The 18,198-nt window shown below is 40.0% G+C and overlaps 2 protein-coding genes across 3 annotated transcripts in view; both read right to left on the bottom strand.

Annotated features, from left to right (window-relative positions):
• akap6 (A kinase (PRKA) anchor protein 6) overlaps nt 1–3,688 on the bottom strand; it is a 91,076-nt gene extending 87,388 nt beyond the window's left edge. For both annotated transcript variants that reach the window (XM_077730935.1, XM_077730936.1), the window contains exons 1-2: nt 3,461–3,688; nt 776–967 (exon numbers count right to left, since the gene is read on the bottom strand). In XM_077730935.1, coding sequence (XP_077587061.1) covers nt 776–909 — 134 coding nt within the window. In that variant the 5' untranslated portion in view covers nt 910–967; nt 3,461–3,688. The remainder of the gene's footprint in view (nt 1–775; nt 968–3,460) is intronic.
• A 1,007-nt stretch (nt 3,689–4,695) lies between these two features.
• The window catches only part of arhgap5 (Rho GTPase activating protein 5), a 35,944-nt gene continuing 22,441 nt past the window's right edge, over nt 4,696–18,198 (bottom strand). The window contains exons 4-7 of the mRNA XM_077731028.1: nt 9,781–9,858; nt 9,149–9,280; nt 7,725–7,830; nt 4,696–7,099 (exon numbers count right to left, since the gene is read on the bottom strand). Coding sequence (XP_077587154.1) covers nt 6,772–7,099; nt 7,725–7,830; nt 9,149–9,280; nt 9,781–9,858 — 644 coding nt within the window. The 3' untranslated portion in view covers nt 4,696–6,771. The remainder of the gene's footprint in view (nt 7,100–7,724; nt 7,831–9,148; nt 9,281–9,780; nt 9,859–18,198) is intronic.

The raw sequence follows: 18,198 nt of genomic DNA, 5'->3' as shown, positions 1-18,198 counted from the left end.
TCAACATCATTAAATGTATCCTATTTTAGAGTGTCCAATCAGCCTACCATGCATGTGTTTGGAATGTAGGAGGAATCCAGAGTACCCAGGGAAAACCCACATTGGCCCGGGGAGAACATGCAAACTCCACACAGGTGGATGTGACCTGGATTTGAACCAAGGTCCCACATTGTAAGGCCGACACGCTAACCACTCAGCCGCCGGGCCGCCCTGAATTATTATTAGGATTGGTAAATAGAAAAATTAAGATATTAAAGTCGTTCTATTGCTTATCTTTAAGTTACCCGGACCAGAAGACGTTGCAAGTCCCTCGACTTTTGTCAACGTGAATGGTCAATGTAAAAAAAATTGAAATTAAAATACAGTTTTTAATTATTATTATGAATCGACAACAAACCTAAGCAGGTGCAATCAGTGGGACAGGGGACACCCTAGATCTGTGGCCAGCCAATAGCAGGGCACAAGGAGAGGGACAACCATGTACCCATACCTAGAGGCAATTTTAGAGTGTCCAATCAGCCAACCATGCATGTCTATGGAATGTAGGAGGAAACCGGAGTACCCGGAGGAAACCCAGGCAGGCCTAGGGGGAACATGCAGACGCCCTACACAGGTAGGCCAACCTGGAATAGAACCCAGGACCCCAGAGTTGCGAGGCCGGCGTACTAACGACTCAAACCACCCGGCTTGAATGAATGAACATGGCAACACGATTTTTGGGGGAAAACCCTGCACGTATATTATTTAAATTTGCACCGTTGTTGCTTAATTTTACCTGCGGCAGGTGTCAGTCCCTACATTCCCATTTTCAGGTTGGGCCGCGCCTTCCTGATCCTCAGCAGGCGTTGCCGTGGTGATCATGGGGAACGGCGACTCAGGGGTCAAAGGTGACAAGGCCACCACACTCATGGCGACAAAGACGAGGAAGAGTAGATTGACAGTGGAGGACGTTGTTCAGGGGCGGAGCCTGGAGACAACACAAACACACAATAGAATTCAGCACGACAACAAGGGCACAACATTACAGTACTGATGATGTCAGCAAAAGACAAATGGTGAAAATGATACAGAAAATGTCTAGTTGTTGATTTTAGATCAATTTTAAAAGGAAATGATATCACTGATTGGCAGATGACACATGATGACCTCACCGTGACGTTATCCCAATACAACAAAAGCTGCAATTGACACACACTTGCGCTGACACACACAGCTCAGTCCCAAAAGATGACACACAAGCAACAAGCTAAAAAAGGGTTGGATGTGAATGATCACATTTCAGTGCCACTGAACAAATGCTCGCTACCAGACCCTCCCATTCCATAAGGATTGGGCGTTTACTGCCATTAAAAGGAGCCTGAAACTTAAAATGTATCTAAAAAAAACATAATAAAAAGGGTTATAGTAGGGGTCCACTGCACTCTAGCACCAGATCTATTAATCCTCAGCCATTTAATAGCTGTTTGTAAACAAACATTTGCTCTTTAGTTGGTTCAGTTCTGTGGATGTTGTAATTATCTGTAAACTGTGGCCCTGTGAAAGCATTTGAGACATTTGTTGTGATCAGGGGCTATAATAAAGGCAATCTAAAAAAAAAATGACAATACCCCCCTTGCCTGTTTGACAAATAGACAAGTCAATGTGGTCAATTTGTTTTTATTTTTTATTTTTTCTATTTTGTTCACTCATTTTTTAAAGAATTATTTTACCTTTTAAAGAGCACCTTCAACATTTTTCATTTGTTTGCCTATTGATTGATTCATTTTCCATACCGCTTATTCTCACAAAGATAGGTTGGAGCCTGAATTGGTTGTCAGTGTTGTGTTTTTTGGGAGGTGGAAGGAAACTGGAGTACGTGGAGAAAACCCACGCAAGCTACTGGTCCGCCTTGCTTATTTCTTTATTCCAAATTCATCCCTAGTCAATTTTATTAACTCATTAAAAAACATCTTTAGGTTTTGAAAAACCCCTCCTACATTGTATTATCTATTAACAAATTAATATATTTTTTATCTGGTGCCCTGGTGAAAGAGTGTTTAGCATGGCAGTCTCAAAGTTCTGAGATCGACGGTTCAATCGCCTGTGGGTTCCGAGTTTTCTGGAGTTTATATGTTCTCCCTGTGCCGCATGGGTTTTCTCCGGGCACTCTGGTTTCCTCCCAAAAAAATCAATGGCAGGCTGGTTGACTCTAACTGCCACTAGGTACGAGTGTGAAGTGAATAGCGGTCTGTCACCTTGTGCCCTGTGATTGGCAGGCCATCAATGCAACGTGTGCCCCACCTACTGCTCTAAGTAGGCTGGGATAGGCTCCATCACCCCCACAACCCTTATGAGTAAGGTAAGTGGTTAAAATGTGCGGTAAGAATAAATCCGTGTTGGTGACCACTCCATTCTATTACTCATTTTAAATATTCCATTATGTTTTGAAAACCAGCTTGCACATCTTATTTATATTTTTTCATTAAAAAAATACAATCCTATGTTGATTTATTTTTCTCCAATATTTTTATTTAGGGGATGAGTGGTTAGCACGTCAGCTTCACAGCTTTGGGGTCCTGGGTTCCAATCTATGTCAGTCCACCTGTGTGGAGTTTTCATGTTGTCTCCGGGCCTCTGTGGGTTTTCTCCGGGTACTCTGGTTTCCTCCCACATTCCAAAAACATGCATGGTAGGCTGATTAGACATTCTAAACCGCCCCTGAGTATGGGTGTGGGCGTGAATGGTTGTTCGTCTTTTCGTGCCCTGCGATTGGCTGGCAACCAATTCCGAGTATCCGCCACCCCTGTGGCCCGAAGTCAGCTGGGATTGGCTCCAGCACCCCCGCGACCCCAATGAGGATAAAGAGGTTGAGAAAATGAATGAATTGCTTATATAATTCTTTAAAAATTCAAACACCATTAATATTTTTATCAATACATTGATTAATTTACTTTTTGGAAAGCATATTCTATATCATATCATCGTTTAGATTCATTTATAGATTGAAAAACAGCTTTAGAGAGCGACCATTACATCCGTGTATTCATGAATTTTTCATTCATTTAACGCGCCCTCTATAGTGTTTTACTAAGAAAGCACAAACAAAATTGTGCCCATGAAAGACGTCAACAATCAAGTTTAGAGTGGGTTAACTTTACTCTTTAGCTCACATTACTGGAACGGTTACAACATCCAATCAATTCTGACAGGGTGGGGCTGGCACAATTAATCATAATCATCCTATGAGTCATTTATTGTATTTTCACCGCTAATATTGGCAGAATTATGAGTCGGCAAATGGATGAAACTTTTCCAGCACGCAAGCGAGCCCGAAAGGTGTTGGCCACCACAGGCCGAGCATCAACAAAGCTAGATGGGGTCACCCCACCCCGGGATGATACGCCATGCCCTTCTGCTCAATGCTCGCCTTTGACTGACCGAAGCAACGCTAGCACGCTAATAAGAGAAGACGAGTACGTACCACATGTGGCTAGTCAGTGTTTGTTGGAAGGGAGCAGTCGGATGAAAAGATGACGCAGCGGATGGATGGAGGAGGAAGGATGGATGGTGAGGAAGGGAGGCACCTCCCTCCGCCGTTGGGACAGTCCCACTGCGGTGCTAGCAGCCACGATGCTACGCTAATTCAAAGCTAGGCGATGATGCGGCACCTTCAGGATGGGAGACACAAGCAGAGAGAGAGAGAGGAGGAGGAGGAAACGGGGAACACTGTTGCCTTGGGAACTGAGAGGATGTGATGGAGAAGGCGGGACTTTGCTCTGATTCGTTACTTTCTTCTTGGGTGCTTCCTGCAGGAAACATGGCAAAAGCAAACATGTAAGTAGAAGTACAGTGCCTGGGAAAAAGTCTGCCAGTCCTCTCAGTTCAATTAAATTGGATATCGATTGTTGTCACTGAAATCAGAAGCTCATGTTAAATATGTTTTATTTTAATCGTGAAACATTTAAACATGACTTAATTCTTTCAGCTTATCGTGGTGGTGGGGTTTGTGTCCCAATGATCCAAGAAGCATTTTTGTGTGGGGTGATTGGGAAGAACAGTACAGAATCGGAAGGGTCTTCAATTTTTGGACTGCAGATTGTCAAAAATAAACACCATGTTCAATTGCTATAAGAATGCCCATTTGTGGATTTGGCACCAAAACACTCTAGGCCACAGTTTGACGATCGACTTTGTAGTCGTGTCTTCGGACTTAAAGCCCCGTGTCTTGGACGCACAGGTGTAAAAGGGGTGGAGCTGTCAACCATTGACCATCTCGTGGTGAGTTATCTTCGATAGCAGGGGAAGACGCCGGTCCGGCAGACCCAAACATTTTGTGAGGGTCTGCTGGGAACGTCTAGTAAAGTCCCTCGTCAATCATTTCAACTCCCACCTTGGGTAGAGCTTCTTTCATGTCTGGGAAGAAGAGTGGGACATTGAGGCCAAGTGGACTATGTTCCATGCCTCTATTACCGAGTCGTTAAAGGCTATGAATGTTGAGCAGTTGGTTGTCTTAGTTTATACGTCTCTTGCAACATTGACCCATTGACATTGGGGACAGTGCCTGTGGATTGGCAGAGCAGGGTGGTGGTTTCCCCTTTTTAAAAAGAGGGACTGGTGGGTGTGTTCCAATTATACGATAATTATTCTTTTCTATTTTGGAGTATTGGAGAGGAGAGTCCACCGGGAATGATGAAACTGTATCAACCATCACTGACATAGTATAGGAAAAGAGGAAGTTTATTTGCAAACAAGATGAACATTTTTTTTCCAGCCTTTAGTTTGGCAGACTATTATACAAAGATGGGATTATTTTTCAACACACCAAGACGTTGATGCTCCAAGTAGCTTCTATGTGGACGTGTTGCATGTTTTGTCCCTTTACGCCAATCATCAAGCTTTTTTTTTTTTAAATTCCAACAAGACACTGGTCCTCCACAGTAGAGGGCCACATTTTTTTTCATTTTCAAACCTCACGTGAATTGCTACAGTTTCTCTTAACATCCCTCTAAATTTCCATCCCGACGCAATGGCGGACGCAAATGGGTCAGGTGCTAGCAACTTGTTAGCATCATGCTAAAACTGGCTACAGGTGCTAACAGCAACACCACTGTCAGGTGGTACCAGCATGTTAGCATCTTGCTAATGCCGGTTTTACGTGCTAACAGCTTGTTAGCATCACAATAACATGAGCGCAGGTGTTTGGACCGCAGAGACAACACACACACACGCAAAAGACAATCGCTTTCACAAATTCTTCGCATTCACACACATTCTAATTTTTCATTCATTACTCTCTCAAACACCGAAATGGCCATCCTTCTCCTCACTTTTCACATTTCATTCTTGCCTTCTCTTTTAACTACATTTTCCACAAAGTGCTTATTCTCGTTGTCAGTCATTGTGGACTTGAATGCAAATTTTTGAGTTTTGCTAAGACTTGGCGTGCTGCGTTCACAGTGGCGATTTGTGGTGTCCCGTCTTGTTTTGTCATGGTTTCATGTCCATCAGCAGCATTTGTGCTGATAAATTCTTATATAGTTCCATTCTTTTATAAACATATTTCCTCTATTTTGGGGGAAAAACACTATCTGACATTTAAGCAAAAATAGGTTAAACCATTAAAATAAAGAAAATAATAATCCCCTTTAACTGAATTCATGGCAATAACATGAACTTTTTTTGTTTTCGTTTTCACAAGAAACATGCAGACGTCATACAAGACGGGTCCTGTAGTGGTTTGTCCGTTTGTCCCTTTCATACGCCTCACGTCTATTTTTCCCTCCTAAATCCGTACAAACATACACACAAACAAGGTAGAAATGAGAGCACATATATCAAAAAGATGATTGAAAAGCGCTGTGCTCTTCTCTTCGACTTATCTACACATGATGAGGAAGATGAGGTTGCTGTGCTGAAATGGTAAGACCAATCGGAAGGCCCCCCGTGGTCCTTTTCACCTCCGTGAGCATCATCAACAACTCGGAAAAGTGGTCACTTTTAAGTCAAAAAAAAAAATCTGCGACTTTGACATCTAAAAAAAATCAGCGACTTTGACATCTAAAAAAAAAAAAAATTAAATGTGACCACATTTGTCATATTTTAAAAAAGAATTGAAAAAAGGCCACAGGACTGAATCAGATGATAGACAAAAAGCCCATTCAGTCTGATGCTAATGCAAATTGCCATTTATGAGGCAATGTTTACCCTTCAATATTGGCTCATAAACAGTCAATGAGTTATATTGACACGCTCTTAACTTTTGAATGGGGGAGTATGCAGTATTTTTTTGCGCTTCTTAAAAACAATGCAGGGGCGCTAAAAAAAGGTCAAAGGGGTATGGGTTGCTTTTATTTTAAAAAGAAAATGTAATAACAAATCCCAGTCAAAATGGATTGGACTACACTCACCATCAATAGCAGGAATAGTCGGGACAAATATGACCACCATAGTATTCTTTTACCATCCTTATCGAACATTTGTGCCATCCTGTAGAGCTCTAACACAAGTTAATGCCTTTTTATGAGTTATATGTAGTTTTATGACAGTAACAAATTGATGTGCTAAAGTTTCACCATGAATTATTTTCAGCCTAAATGTTTTATTTCATCCACGAATGCAAATTTTCGAGAGGTAGGATTTCTAATTTTTGTGTGGATTTGTTTAATTCAGAGAAAAGTTGTGCTTTATCAGTATTTAGCTGTCCTGCAGCCCTTTTTCTATTGCGAGCCAAAAATGTTGAGTTTTTTTCCCCCACAAGATTTCAAAATAAGTTTCACTTTTACTTGACTTCGCTCATATGAGGGGCTCTGTGGGGAGTGCGTGTTGGATTTGCTGTGGCTGCAGTGGTGGTGGCAGTTGCAGTGGCAACAGGGCTTCCACCATGCTGTGGCAGTGGTGAGCCGGAGGCGGTGGTGGTCCGGGGGCTCCATCGCCTTCGCAGATGTCGCCACCGTGGAAGAAGAAGTCGCTTTGGAAGATAAAGGCCTCCACCACGGCTTGGTTGAGTTTGGTGGTGGACAGCGTGTCTTTGTTCTCAAAGTCGGGCCGCATCAGCGTCGGCCAGAAGCAGATGGACAGGTTGTCAGCTGTCATCAGCGTGGTTTTGCTGTGGTGGCTCACCCTGCAACATGCCAAAAAATTCTTTAATTCATATGAAGTCCCAGTCAATAATTACAAGGAGACTAAAAACCTACGTATTGATTGTGGGTAAAGAAGTTTTATTCTGAGAATGGTTGCCATATGCTATTGGTGTTGTGTGCACGAGTATACTTCATTATCCAGAAAGCCCTCTTATTTGCATGTGCATGCACGTTGTGCGTTTTCTGATCCATGTGTACGCAAAAGAAACCGTTCAGTGCTCGTAGATATCTGTTATACACGAAAGAGATGTCGCAAGACAGTGCCATGGACACCTGGCTTGGTCGCATCTCAAAGTTTTGATCATATCTAGGGCGAATTATTCGATTGAAATTATAATCGTATCTCGAACACGTCGTAGGTAGAGATGATCGTAGGTCGAGGTACCACTGTATACTTGTATATACTTGCACCTGTCCCCTTGAATGCCCATTGAGTCCACCTGTCGTTTCCCCGCCTCAGGTGGCATCAACAGTGGATGTCACCCATACCCAACTAGTTCATAAAAAAGATACCATTGTGTTTGGGTTTGGATGTGTGTTCCCATTGTGCATTTGACCTCAATCAGGGTGTAATAGACAGCTTTCAAATGAATACATGTGATTTACCTGTTGAGATGTGTGATGATGTATTTGAATACATAGTAGTTGACTGAGGGAAACTTTTTGACGATGTCTTTGAGGACCTGAAGACGCTCCGTGTAGTCCATAATTTCTGAATCGCAACAAAAATACAAAACATTAAACATTTGTATTGAATTTTCAACAAATTACATTTTTAAGATTTCATTTGAACTGAAGGTGATAGATGTCCATTTCAATTTGACTATGAGGCAAAATTAAAATAATGTTCAAGCATACTTTCAATTCAATTACAAAAATACTATAGAACTTACAAAAAGAAAAAATATCAGATCTGTCATCATAAAAATAGGTTGGTTTCTATTCTTTTCTTTTCTGTAAGTATGAGCTTTTAAACAAAATTATTTATCCATTTGTGGTAGTGAATAAATTGTATTTACAACCTATTTCACCCCTGTTCACTTGTGGTATGTTCTAAACAGCTATTTTTGTGTAAAATACCAAGTTAATTATTACTTGCTAGAAACAATAAAGTCTATCAGTTTAAACAATATATACCTTGTCTTTTAACCATCTTCAATTAAATATAGTCATACCTCTACTTACAAATGCCTCTAAATACAAAATTGTCAGGTTATGAAAGCTTTTTATATGCAAATGAGTGCCTCGAAATACAAACAAGGTCAAAGTTGAGAAATCCCCCAAAAGGTAAATGCATTTCCTTATCCATTATTTTATTTTGAAAATATTGTCGCGGATGCAGTAAATCTCAATTAAGAACCTCGCTACACTGCACTGGCTTTCTCACAACAACCACTATCCATATTTCAAGATTCTCTCTTACATACCTGTTAACCTCTGTTATTAATGATTGCAATTCGCCTTGTTAAGTGAGAAAAAAACGTACAAATGCAATAAGGCACATATTTTCACACACATAGGGCACACGCAAAAGTCTTTCTGACACCCTCGGGTCATAGGGAAATGCGTGTGCGCATATCATGCTTCAACACGTATAAATTTTGTATGTTTGTTATTCATTTTAAAACATTAATAAATAATGTCCTTAAGATTTTCTCTCATTTTTGGGTTTCTCACATCTTCCATACAAATTGGGACACTTTGACCAATTTTAAAGGGTTTACTCTGTAGTTGTGTGAGGACCGTGGAACGAATTAGAGAATTTACATATAAAGTACTGATTTACTTACGAAATTTTCAAGTTGCGAGAAAAGTTTTGGAACAAATTAATTTCGTAAGTAGAGGTATGACTGTATTGATTTGATTTTGATTTGCAAATCTCTATTCAGTTTATATTAGATTACTACAATGTCTCAACTTCATTGGAAAGAGCATTGTATTTCATTTATTTAACATATGTTTAAATATGTATAATTTTATTTATTAATTTGTATATTTATAATTATTGTTGTGTTTGCGTGCCTACTTACTTGAGGCCTCCACCAGTTCAGGATGGAGACTGTATGGAATGAGCGGGTCAGGTAGGTCGGCGAAGAAAGCCTTCAGGGCCCCGGCGGCAGCGTTGATGGCCACATCCAAAGTGACAAAATCCATGTTGGGATCTTAACAAACAAAATATCCCCCAAAATATAATTAAATTAAAAACATTTAAAAAGTGTAACATTGTGGAACATTTTCATCCTCATCCACTAGATGGCAGAAAGCACAAGTAATCTGTCACTTGTAGGTGCCTTGACTCAAAATCAGAGACTCATTTTTCAAGTTTACAAGCATATTTTTTGTAAAACATGATTTTGACAGCTGGGACAAAATGAATAAATGAGAGTTTTGATACGCACATACGAGAACAACAGTAAAGGAGGTGGGGCAGATGGCACGGCCCCCTGGTCAAGGAAGCTGTCACTCTCAATTTCTCGCATTCTAACATGTGCATGTCACTTGAAGCAACTCATTCGCTGTCATTGACGATGAAAGACTTTGAGTTCATTTGGACAGGAATGGCTGGACGCTGCTAGCACTTTCAGTTTAAAGGATTTGTACATCTGTCACTGTTAAAGCTGGTTTGTGTGTGCCTGGTATTTGTTTTTGTGTTTTTGGTTACCTTGGTCAAACTGCTTCTGAATATTATCCTGGTCCGTTTTATTGCCACTGACCCGATACAAGCCTTCTGTGGTCAAACCTGTAAACACAAAAACACCAAAACCATGATCATGGGAATTTTATGAAGAGCGGTTTCACATGAGCCACGTTAGGTTAGAAATGTGAGGCATATGACTAATATTTGACTGATCTAATGGTTGTGTAAATTCTGAGATGCCACGTGAAGTGTTGACAAATTAGAGGATAAACACATCAGTAGGATTTTAGGACATTTTCATGTTCGCTAATCTGCGAGTTGGGTTTGTTGCAAACCACTTCAATGGTTTATGGTTTGAAACAACTGTTGCACTGGTTGTGGTTCTTCCTCCATGTACTGTGATTTTTATTATTGTGTAAAAGTAACAAAGTAACGAATACCTATCTAGTGGTTATGATTCTTCAATACTAAAATGTGACATTACTCGGTACAGACAGACGGTAACAGTTGTTTTTTATGCTTCTGCAGCACTGACAGCCATAGATGTCAAATGTATATAGATAGCCAGTCAAAATAGATTAGTGTATCACCATCACTGCAGGTTATTGAAAAACATTCAAACTGATTGAACAGTAGGAAGGTTGTTTGCGTTTTCTTTCTAAGTGGTAATTTGCAGGCATTACTGTGTGCACAGTGGAAATTCAGGCTTTTTTTCAAGCACCCTTGGTTCACTTAACTCTTTGCTCTGTTAACATGAAGTTGTCATTATAGTAAATAGATAACTTGTGATTGAAACACAGCTAAATTATAAATGAATGATAAACAAAGATACATTTCGAACTAACAAAATCATAAGTGTTGACATTTTAAGAGTTTCAAAACTAAATAAAAAAACATTTAAATGCCAGTAGCGTTTTTCAAAAACAATTCATTGGCTTTTAAGAATCAAAGTATCTGCCTTGTTTACTGTGTTTTTAACTATCACAAGCAAAGCCCACCTGCTTGTTTAGAACCAAAAAAAATTGTTGTGCTATTAAAAAATATATATTTTGAAAAATGGCTGTTTAACAAAATAAAAAATTGAGTTTACACACTTCGAGAAGGTAAAGAAGTTCAATCACTTGTATATTAAAAATGTCAACTCTATTTGCATGGTTTGGACAAATGTAGTGAACAAATCTTAACATAAACACACACACCCATAAATCACGCTTTATAAGGATTATAGATTATATGCGCCATCGGCAGATTAATTCAATCAATCCTTCACAAAATGACACTATCAAATACATACATACAAATACAAAACGGAGTCTCCAAATTCTTAAGAAACATGAAACAACAGCTTCTTGGCTTTTTCACTTAAGCACGAGGCCACTGGTTAACAAAAAGATCCTGCTACATGCGGACAAGCCCTTGGGCTCTTGTTCATGCCGAAATGCGAGATGGATGAATGTCAATCTCGGAGCGCTTTCCCCCACGCCTTAGTTAAGAAATATTTCCCGTCTGGAAGTCATTTGGCAGCGGAGCCTTCACGTATGTCGAGGTAATAACACAGAACCAAGCAGAATTGGAGTCATCATATTCTGTAGCGGTGTGTTGCTTTCATTTAATGGCTGACCTCACACACGAGCGGAGGTCAATACAAATCAATAGTAGTCCTCCTGGGGTGAGTTCATCCAATGCTTTGACTATTTTTTTTTCCCTTCGCCTTTTAAATCCAGAAGTGTGGATTCGTGACAAAGGAATCAAGAATAACTGCTTTTACTTAGAACACAAAAATTGTCATTTTACTTCTTATAACACTAAAACAAAGAAACACATCAATTATCTTACTTTACTACTACTTTAAAATTATTTGAGCAATTCATTCTTGACTACCACTGACAGCAATGGGCGTCCAATCCATTTGGACTGCGATCGTCAGATTGCTGTCAACCCACCCGGTCTAAATGGATTGGATGTTTATCACCATCTATATTTGAGAAAGTTCATTCATGAATTTTCCTTGGATCCCATTCAAATGCTGCTTTTGTATTTGGTGTTTTCTTTGGTGCTTGTTCATGGTTTTAGGGTGTAATTAAAAATAATGCTAGCGGGGCAAAACCCATTACCTTCACAGAATGAATAAAGTATTCATTTATCTGAAGGCAAATGCCAGATGAGGCTATTTTGATCAGAGCCAAAGGGGGGTATATACTCCCCTCTTCCCAGAGGCAGGCAACACACAGAGGATAGGTTAATGTGCTTTGAGGCAGCAAGGTGGGGGAGAAGTAAGAAACTGCCTTGGCTTTTTTTGTTCGATATTTTCCTGGAAAGTATCAGAAAAAACAATAGTATTGTTGATTTATTTAGCTGCTTGCATCATATCACCAGGTTTTCCCCTGTGCTTTATGACACTTTAAAAAAAATTGCTTTAAAAACATATATAAATTCCCATAAACTTAACATTTTAATGTTATTATATTTTCCAAAACCATGCTGAACTGCCTGAGGCCTTCTCTAACCAAGCAATGCAAGTTGCCAGGTCAAACTCTGATATTGCAATGCTACTGGAAATTAAATGGCAGAGAAACACTTGGAAGTCCAGAAGATTTAGATTTAATGTAAATTTAGATTAAACAAGTTGATAGGTGATCAACATAAATGTAGATTTAATGTAAATTTAGATTAAACAAGTTGATAGGTGATCAACATAAATGTTAGATGGGTAAATCAAGAAGTGGAGCATGTCTGACGTTCCCCTCAACAATTGACATAAATGCAGTTTTTGAGTAAATGTACTTGCCTTGTGACCAAATTTAAAAAGTGAGAAAAGAAATATACACATACATTCACATTCAGCGGGAGTTTTAAAAGGAACGCAAGAGTGGTTTGTTTTTGCCTTCCCTTCAAAATATTTCCAAAATGATGCGCACAAATATCCAATACAATAACGCACGACCACTTGCCAGCTTGTCAGGGTGCCTCTTTTATACAAAATTAGAAAACTCTTGTCTATTCGCTAGCATCTCTTTAATACCTTTGTAGCCAGGTCCCCCCCCCCCCCTTCCACCTACTCCTCAAGCTCTGCCCAGTGCTTGTAGATATCTGTTATACACGAAAGAGATGCGGCAAAAAGGACAGTGCGCTACAATGATAAACAGCCTCTCGTGTCTTGACCACCTGGCTTTCTCGCATCTCGAAATTGTTCTCGTATCTAGAGATAATTATTCCCTCTAATTTTTTCTCGTATCTAGAGATAATTATTTCCTCTAAATTGTTCTTGTATCTAGAGATAGTTATTTGCTCAAAATGTTGCTTGCATCTCAAGCTGCTCGTATGGAGGGGTACAACTGTATCTGGAAAAAGTAAGAAGTCAGTTGGCTCATATTGAGTAAGGAACCACCTAGCCACATGGATCATCGACTTCCTCACTGGCAGACCACAATATGTGAGACTCCAGGACTGTACATCTGATGTGGTAGCTTGCAGCACGAGGGCCCCACAAGCCACAGTTCTCTCCCCACTCCTCACCCTCTTGCTACTGTGACAACGAAATTTCCTGAATACGGGACGAATAAAGTTATCCAATCCAATCTAATCGAATCCAATCTAATCTCAATCTCATTTTGGCAAATTGTGATTTTTACTGAGCTGTTCGGCCGCAAGGTGACCGCCATCGCATTCAGTCCAGTGGTCAACCAATACTGGTTGCTATGGTTACCAACCAAGAGACGGTTATCTGGTTTTACTGCAAACGCAGCAAAAGCCGAAGTCGGTTTGGATGGACACTAATTGACATTTTGGTGAAAGCAGCCGCGTATCCCTCCCCCTTCTTTGTCGTTCTCGGGAATCCCTCGAGGGAATCATCACTTCCCTGTGCCACAAACGTCCACTCGAGGTTGGACTGATTGGCTTCAAGAAGGCCAAAGGTTGAGGTTGTTGCAGAAAAATGGAACACGAGTATCACCATTTGGGAGATTTAGAAATGGTGAGTCGATGGCAGACGTCATTTAAAATGTCTTTTCGTCGCTCATCACAAATCTGACATTCAATTCAAAATCCCTAAGGACGCCACACAAACTGCACCACATCAATGTACTGAAGCCACAAAGTGGTGAAAGATGACAATACCATTCATTATACAACAACACTCATTGGCCAAGGCAACTTTATCCTTAGCATTCCTGATAGCTACATTTGTAAGCAGAAAAGTCATTAAGAAATGACCTTTGGTGCCACAACCTAAGAAGATATTAAAGCCACCAACTGCCCCCCCCCCCAAAAAAAAAGTGTATCTACAGATTGCTACCAAAAAGATGCTACACTTGCTAACAGAATTTGAGTGGCAGTATGGAAATTTTGTGGCAGTATGACAATTAATTAATTGAGTTTTTATGAACATCTCCTTACTCTAAAATGTTATTTAATGGAGAAAAACTAAATAAATCTGGCACAGTTTTTCCTCATTGAGGCCACACTTCTATAACAAATGTTAATGTTGCGGCCAATTTAACCCAAAACATAGAAATTAATGTGGACGCCCAATGTTCTTTTTATGTTGTAGTTTTTTTTCATAGTATTTATAAAGGGTTAATAACGGGATCCTAGAATCAATCTCATACGTCAGTGTAACAATTTTGAGAAAATTATGTCTTTTTTCAAAACGTCTCAAATGGGAATGTGTAGAATGCTTTTCCAAGACGTCTGTCTTCTGATGTCCTCACCAAGCACCTTGCTGCAGGCTACACACGTGTGCGCAAACACACACCGATTGCAAAACACCCCCACGTGCGTGCACACACATGATGCTGCGGTGACGCATTGAAGGTCTTTGAGGACAGAGTGGCAGCAATGTTTTTCATCTAATGGACATCAGAAAAAGAGCGTTTTTCTTGTGTTTGCTGTACATCTTTAGAGCATTTCTGGTGCTCCTTTTTTAAGTGAAATGCTTTGCGTGTTTGTTGCTGCCGTCAGCAGCGTTTTTATGTTTGCGTTGCACAAACGAGCACTTAATTGGCTTCATTAGGAGAATTGATGATTCTCTTTTGTCCTCTTTGAAACGTTGATTTCAGCATTTTATTAAAAATGTAAATACTTGATTAGTAGCACCACGCACAACGTTTGTTTTTTGTAATATTTACAGAGACTAGAACATTGATTCTGGAGGTTTGTGTGTTTGTGATTAAATAGAGTAATGTGCCTAGAAGTGACCAAATAACAATAACCAACCAATAAACAACGTATTTGTATGTGTCAAACGTTTCCTGTAAAGTAAACATCTGTTCAATAGAAAGCACAAATGCTCACACAATGGAGTGCGAATGACCTCAGTGTGATGACATCTTGCTCATGTGACTTTACTTTTAGTCATCACAGTTCCGCTCAGTCGTCTCAGGCAGATTGGTGACTTCATGAAAAAGTGTTAACCTGTTTTGTTTGTTTCTGGCTTTTTTAAAACTGATTTATAGGTTCTTTTTGTTTTGTGCTAATAGTTTAATGTGTGTGAATGTGTGTGTTAGCATGTCGGCCTCACAGCTCTGGGTTCCTGGGTTAAAATCCAGGTAGTGGCCACCTGTGTGGAGTTTGCATGTTCTCCCTGCGCCTGCGTGGGATTCTTCCGGGTACGCCGGTTACCTCCCACGTGCATGGTAGTCTGATTGGACACACTAAATTGCCCCTAGGTTTGGGTGTGAGTGTGCATGGTTGTCCGTCTCCTTGTGCCTTGCCACACCATATGTTGTGAATAATTTTTTTCTCATGGCGACATGTGTTCAGCATTTATACTGGTGCAATCCTTGCTGTGAGTTGAGAAAAACCCAAAATATATATATAATATTTTATTTTTGTCACAAATTATGGGTGCGCATTATACTCAAATAAATACGGTAGATCACGAAAAAAAAAATTGGGGTGTGTTCGGTTTTGTAACTTTTCTTGCTTTTGTATTTTGGAACAATAGGTTCCCCATCGAGGATTTTCGCAATATGAATATTTCATATGTAGAAGCCTTGGTAAGTAGAGGTACCCATGCGTTGATTTTAATTGTTTCCTCATTTTTCTTTAAAAACTGTAAATGCTCCTATTTATATTTTTAATATCAAAATAATTTCATCACTACATAGGAAATGTGCTGTATTACCACTTATAACACTCAAACTAACAACCATATCACCATCTGTTCCAACGTCTTTAATTTTATTTCATATATTAGTTCTTTGGGTCTCAACAACAGTGACAATCCATTTTGACTAAAAGGGTCTGCCAGCAATCAAAGGTTGAAGCGTAAAAATATCAACTAGTATCCTGTATCTCAACTAGGAGGCCCTGTCAGTGAATTATCATATTCCAGCACCATTGACAGAGATATACGTCCATTCCATTTTAACAAAGAGGGGTCGGCACTTATTATTTGATCGCTGTCACATAGAATGCATGGCTTTTGCTGTGATTAGAGTCGAGAAGTATCTCCCAGTTTTTAAAAATTGATCTGGAGCTAGACATATTGGGCAGTTTGCCAGGCAACAAACAACATACTAGTGACTTTAACAAGCAAGGACGATAACAAGCAGTGGGACATCGGAAAACATGGGCATCAAAACGCCATTTAATCCAAGCCGCCGCTCTCCCTGCCAAATGCATCTCCTGTCTCTGGAGAGCAGGAAGCGTTTAATAAAATTTCACCTCATGGAGTCGGGTGGGAGAGAGATGGTGAGCTCGCCGCCATCTGTTTGTCCTCTGAAGGACTCGGCTTCCTTCCCGGATTGTCCTCCAGGCAATGTAGCGTCTCGAAACAGAATAATAAAGCCCAGGAAGGCCTAGTTCTGTCGTTCGAGTATGGCTTTGAGCCCAGAATGGTCCGGGAGCTACACTCCGATTAAAGAAGACAAAGTGAGGAGTTTGTCTCCATCGATTCTTGGTGAGGGTGCATTAACATCTTGATTCCTATCCATTCATTCAAAATTTTAAATTGATTTAAAATGATTTATGAAGGGCGCCTTGGCGGGTGAGTGGTTAGCGCGTCAGCCTACCCAAGGAATATTCAAAGAGCTTAAAAAATAAATAAATAAATTATATACACCGCTTTGAGGTTCTGAGATTGAGGGTGCGATCCAAGGATCGGACATTCCTGTGTGGACTTTGCATTCAGAAAACATGCATGTTAGGCGGGTTGAACACTTTAAATTGCCCTTAGGTATGTATGAGTGCGAGTGTAAATAGTTGTCCGTGTACATGTGCCCTGTGATTGGCTGGGGACTACTCCAGGGTGTCCCCCACCTGCTGCCCTGTGATTGGCTGGGGACTACTACAGGGTGTCCTCCAGCTGGTCCCCATAGTTGGCTGAGTTAGCGGCACAGAAAATGAATGAATGAATACCGCTAGTGGGCAGACTCAAGGGGCTCACTTTATGTTCTCCTAGTTTTTGAGATCAGTATGAAATACGGTAGGCCCATACGTTACTACAAGTGAGCACTGTTACTGGTACATTGTGTTATGAAGTGGGCTGCAACCCTAAAGAATGAACACAACTCATTGAATTGGGCATTCCCAACACAGCGACAATTGTCATTATCTCTTTTTAAAAAAATAACACAGTTGTTAAAAAACATCGAATATGTATAACTAGCTAATTGTTTGCAGTGATGGAATGACATTAATTAAAGGAAAAATGTTAGCTCAAGTCGCCCAATGGTGTTGGGCTTCACTGGGCTGAGTTTTGTGCGGGCTGGATTCCCGCTGGTGGAAGTTAATTGTGAGTGCGAATGGTCGTGTGTTTCTCTGAGTGCCCTGCAGCTGACTGGCGACCAGTCTCGGGTAGAGTGTGCCTTTCGCCCAAAGTCAACTGCAATAGCAACCAATAACCTCTGCAACCCTTATGAGGATGCGCTGTATGGAATATGAATGAATTAATGTTAGCTCAATTGTGTTCCATCAGGTAATTGTGGCTTGTTGAAACTTGTTCAAAGCAGATGTCATCAATTGTCTTTTACTATTCTTCTCATTGTTTATTCTACCAATTTTACATTTATTTTCCACTGACGTGTTAAGAAGCACTTCGATCCCGACATGCCAGGAGTGCATAACTCCCGGCCGCTAAAACAATGAAACAATGAATCAAACACATACATGTGCTGTTTTGAAACAAAAGAAGAGTCTCTTATTGGCGCAAAGTTCGTTTTTAAAATGTAGTAAAAAAACATTTTTTTAAATAGTTTGAAAAATTAAATAATGAAATCAGTTTATAGTTCAGATCAATTTTAATTTAAAGTCTTAATAAACACCATCAGTCTATTTTTATAAGCTTAGTGACTATTTGGGGTAATTTTAAAAAATGCTTAATGTTAACAAGTATAATTGTGCGTCCTTCAATTACAAATTTTTATTTCTTTCATTCATTCATTTTCCATACCACTTATCCTCACTGGGGTTTAAGGCAGGGAACACCCTACTTGCAGGGCA

Source organism: Stigmatopora nigra, chromosome 13 (assembly GCF_051989575.1).
Source record: "Stigmatopora nigra isolate UIUO_SnigA chromosome 13, RoL_Snig_1.1, whole genome shotgun sequence".
Taxonomy (NCBI): Eukaryota; Metazoa; Chordata; class Actinopteri; order Syngnathiformes; family Syngnathidae; genus Stigmatopora; species Stigmatopora nigra.
Note: the sequence above shows the minus strand (reverse complement) of the source record. Positions and strands in the feature narration are given on the sequence as shown.